The 3,905-nt window shown below is 50.4% G+C and overlaps 1 protein-coding gene across 1 annotated transcript in view; it reads left to right on the forward strand.

Annotated features, from left to right (window-relative positions):
- Positions 1-3,216: 3,216 nt before the first annotated feature.
- Positions 3,217-3,905, forward strand: part of NPTXR (neuronal pentraxin receptor) — a 56,030-nt gene continuing 55,341 nt past the window's right edge. Inside the window, exon 1 of the mRNA XM_011964327.1 lies at positions 3,217-3,237. Coding sequence (XP_011819717.1) covers positions 3,217-3,237 — 21 coding nt within the window. The remainder of the gene's footprint in view (positions 3,238-3,905) is intronic.

Raw genomic sequence — 3,905 nt, forward strand, 5'->3', positions numbered from 1 at the left:
GCTGATTGATGTCTCATATCTCCCTAAAATGTATAAAACCAAGCTAACACCCCTATCACCTTGGGTACATGTCATCAGGACCTCCTGAGACTGTGTCCCAGGCACGTCCTTAACCTTGGCAAAATAAACTTTCTAAATTGATTGACACTTGTCTCAGATAGTTTTGGTTCACAATTTCATAGGAAACTGATTTGCCCTCTGTCTAGACAACAACTCCCACAGGCTAAGAGGTCAATTTTTTCCCTTCATGATGTTATACCAAACCTCAGAACTATAGACTGTCAGAGGTAGAGGGGATTTTTTCTCATAGAATAGAGACTATCTTCAGGGGCTAATAAACAAGGGAAGGGCATGTGAGAGGTCCATAAATCTCTCCGAAATTTTGGAATGACTTGGAAAGAACAGATTTTCAAGAGTCACCTGCAGCTGGTCGCAGTGGCTCATGCCTGTAATCCCAGCACTGTGAGAGGCCAAGGCGGGCAGATCATGAGGTCAGGGGTTTGAGACCAGTCTGGCCAATGTAGTGAAACCCTGTCTCTACTAAAAATACAAAAATTAGCCTGGCATGGTGGCATGCCTGTAGTCCCAGCTACTCAGGAGGCCAAGGCAGGAGAAATCACTTGAACCTGGGAGGTGGAGGTTGTAGTGAGCCAAGATGCGCCACTGCACTCCAGCCTGGGCAACAAAGCGAGACTCCGTCTCCAAAAAAAAAAAAGTCACCTGCCAAAAAATGTCACAGAGCACTAAAAAGGGCCAGTTTCTCCCCCATTTCTGAAGTCGAAAAACTAAGATCCAGAGAGGAGAAAAGGACTTGTACATCATACGCTTACCAAAAGAAAAGGGACCCAAGCCTGGCTGCCCGCATTCCCACTTCATCTGATCATGTCCCTCCTCTACTCAAAACTCCCTCACACTTCCCACTGCCCCAAAGTCCAAACCTATCCAGCATTCAAGGCGCTTCCCAAGTTAGGCCCCACCCATCTTTCCACTGCCATCCTTTGCCATACTGCACCAACCCATGTCATAGCAGACTTCTTTCCCATCCCCAAAACACACTCTCAGGCTCTGATGTGTTCTGTTGTTCAAGCTGACACATCCACCCAGGACACCCTTCCCATTCTTCACTCATAGGTCAATTCCCATTTGTCTTTCCAGCCCCAAATCAGAGGTCTCCACCTCTGAGAAGGCCTCCCAGTCTCACCTCCAGGCAGTAGGTTGCTCCCCCATGTCCACTCCCAAGACATCGTCTTCAGACTCTTATGGTAAGCTTACAATGCCTTCCCCAAAGATGTCCATGCCCTAGTCCCCAGAACCTGTGGATAGGATATCTTACTTACCATCCACATTACCCTATGGTAAGAGGGTCTTTGCAGATCTGATTAAGTTAAGGAAGTTGAGATGGAGAGATCATTCTCAATTATTTGGGCATTCCCAATGTAATCACAAGCGTCCTTGTAAGAAAGAGGCAGAAGCCAGACATGATAGCTCACGCCTGTAATCCCAGTACTTTGGGAGGCCGAGGCGGGTAGATTACTTGAGGTCAGGAGTTCGAGACCAGCCTGGCTAACATGGTGAAACCCCCATCTCTATTAAATACAAAAATTAGCCGGGTGTGGTGGCATATGCCTGTAATCCCAGCTACTCGGGAGGCTGAGACAGGGAGAATTGTTTGAACCCGGGAGGCAGAGGTTGCAGTGAGCCGAGATTGTGCCACTGCACTCCCACCTGGGCGACAGAGCAAGACTCCACATCAAAAACAAAACAAAACAAAAAACAAAAAGAAAAAGAAAGAAAGAGGCAGGAAGTGAGCAAAGGGATCGTAAAAACAGAGATTTGAGTGATGAAGTCATGAGCTAAGAAATGCCAGCAACATTTAGAAGCTGGATGAGGCATGGAACAGACACTCTCCTCCAGCCTCCAAAAAGGGACCAGCCCTGAGGATACCTTCGCTTGGGCCCAGTAACACTGATTTGGGACTTCCCACCCCCAGAGTCATCAGATAACAAATTTGAGTCATTTTAAGCCACTGAGCTTGTGTTAATTTGTGACAGCAGCAACACGAAACTCCTACACTTTTATTCTAGCATTAGTCACACTGTGCCTTTCTCACTCCACTGAGAACTCCTCAGCCTGGGGCGCTTTTGTCTCCTGATGGTTTAACACAAAGCCTGGTGCTTCACAAGGGCTCACAAACACCGCTGAATGAATCAACAAGTGGACTCACCTGCTTCATCCCCCTCCTGTCTCCCTCAGCCCAAACACACGCACACACTCTCATACCCACTCCACTCACCTGCCCATCCACACCACCCACGTCTCCCAGGAGGACATTTCTATTTTTACCACAGCAGCTTACCTTGGGCTGGCCAGCAAATAGCTGTTTCCCTAGAACATACTGATTTTAAGTGAGGAGAGGGATTTCTTTCAAGGCAGTAGTTGGACAAATCTGCGGGGAGGAAAACACTAACATTTTGAAATGGTGGATTTGAAACCCAAGAATTGGCATCATAGCACAGAAACGTAAACATCTTTCCTAATGAGCCATTGATGTTCACAAGACACAACCCTGACTCTTCACAGTCCCCATTCCTCCCAACCCCATCTCAACCCCAAGGTGGTCACGGGAAGGATGGTGAAATCTGTATTTAATGACACTGAAAGATGTCCACTTTATAGCATTAAGGGAGAAAAGCAGATTCCAGAACAGTGTGAATAGCGTGATCCCATTTTGTTAAAAAATCAAATCTACAGACAATGTGTATGTCTATACATAGACATACACACATACGTACACAGGTGTGCGTGAGTTCATGTAGGCATAGAGCAGAAGCTGGAAGATTGGTGAAGATGTTAACAATGGTTTTATGGGAGCTATGGACAGTTGCTTTTTTATCTGTATTTTTAAAAATTGTTTCACAAAGAACAAGACTACTAACATAATGGGAAATAAAGTTCAAGTAATTTCAACATGCAAAAAGTGGAGCATTTTGCACGGCAGGGCTATTTTTCGTGTCCATTCCCGGACAGCCCCAGCTCGATCCCCCGCCCCTCCTCAAGTAGGAAGCTGGGGTCTGGGCTCCCCAGAGCAATGGCGGAAGCTTCGAGCAGCTGCGGGCGGGGAGAGGGACGCGGCCGGGTCGGGGGCCCGGGAGAGATGCTGGGAATCGGAAAACACAGATATGACCGCGAAGGCGGCTTCTGCCGAATAACCAGATGATGACCCGCTGTGGGCCCAAGGTGGGGTGCAGGGAGGCCCGTTCCTGCCCGCGGTCCCTCTCCCTCCCTCACTGCCACACCGGACTCGCCGAGTCCTCCCCGGTCTCCCGGGCGAGGGCAGGTGTCGCCCGAGACCCCGGCCGCAGACAGATGCCCACGGTCACCCAGGACTTCCTCGGCCCCATTCGCCGCACACCCCTTTCCTGCGGTGGCGTTTTTGTTTTAACTCTTCTGAACTGGTTACAAAACCACACTCCCACGAATACATAAATAATGGATGGGGGGCGATGTTTTAAAGAAATTCCCGCAAGGCCTGGCAAGGCAACAGCAATTGCATTTCTGCTGCATCATTTTTAACTGTTTGCAGGCTACTGCGGGAGACGCGCGTTGGCGGCGAGACTCCGGCTCCACAGCCCTTCTCCGCCCAAGGCCTAGCGAGACTCGCGTGGGGATTAAGAGGCGAGGAGAGGGTGTCAGCGATCGGGCGCCAGCAAGATGGGGGAGGGGGTGGTAAGCGTAAGGCCGCAGCGTGCCCACAAGCCGGGTACCCATCCGGTCCGCCGGCAGCTGCTCCCTCCGCCGGCGCGGCCCCTTTAAGAGCCAGCGCGCGCCCCCGCTCCGCTAGCGCCGACTTTCCCTAGCAACCGCCCCGGGAGAGGGGGTGGTAAGCGTAAGGCCGCAGCGTGCCC

The sequence above is a fragment of the Colobus angolensis genome, unplaced genomic scaffold, assembly GCF_000951035.1.
Source record: "Colobus angolensis palliatus isolate OR3802 unplaced genomic scaffold, Cang.pa_1.0 Scaffold65, whole genome shotgun sequence".
In the NCBI taxonomy this organism is placed as follows: domain Eukaryota; kingdom Metazoa; phylum Chordata; class Mammalia; order Primates; family Cercopithecidae; genus Colobus; species Colobus angolensis.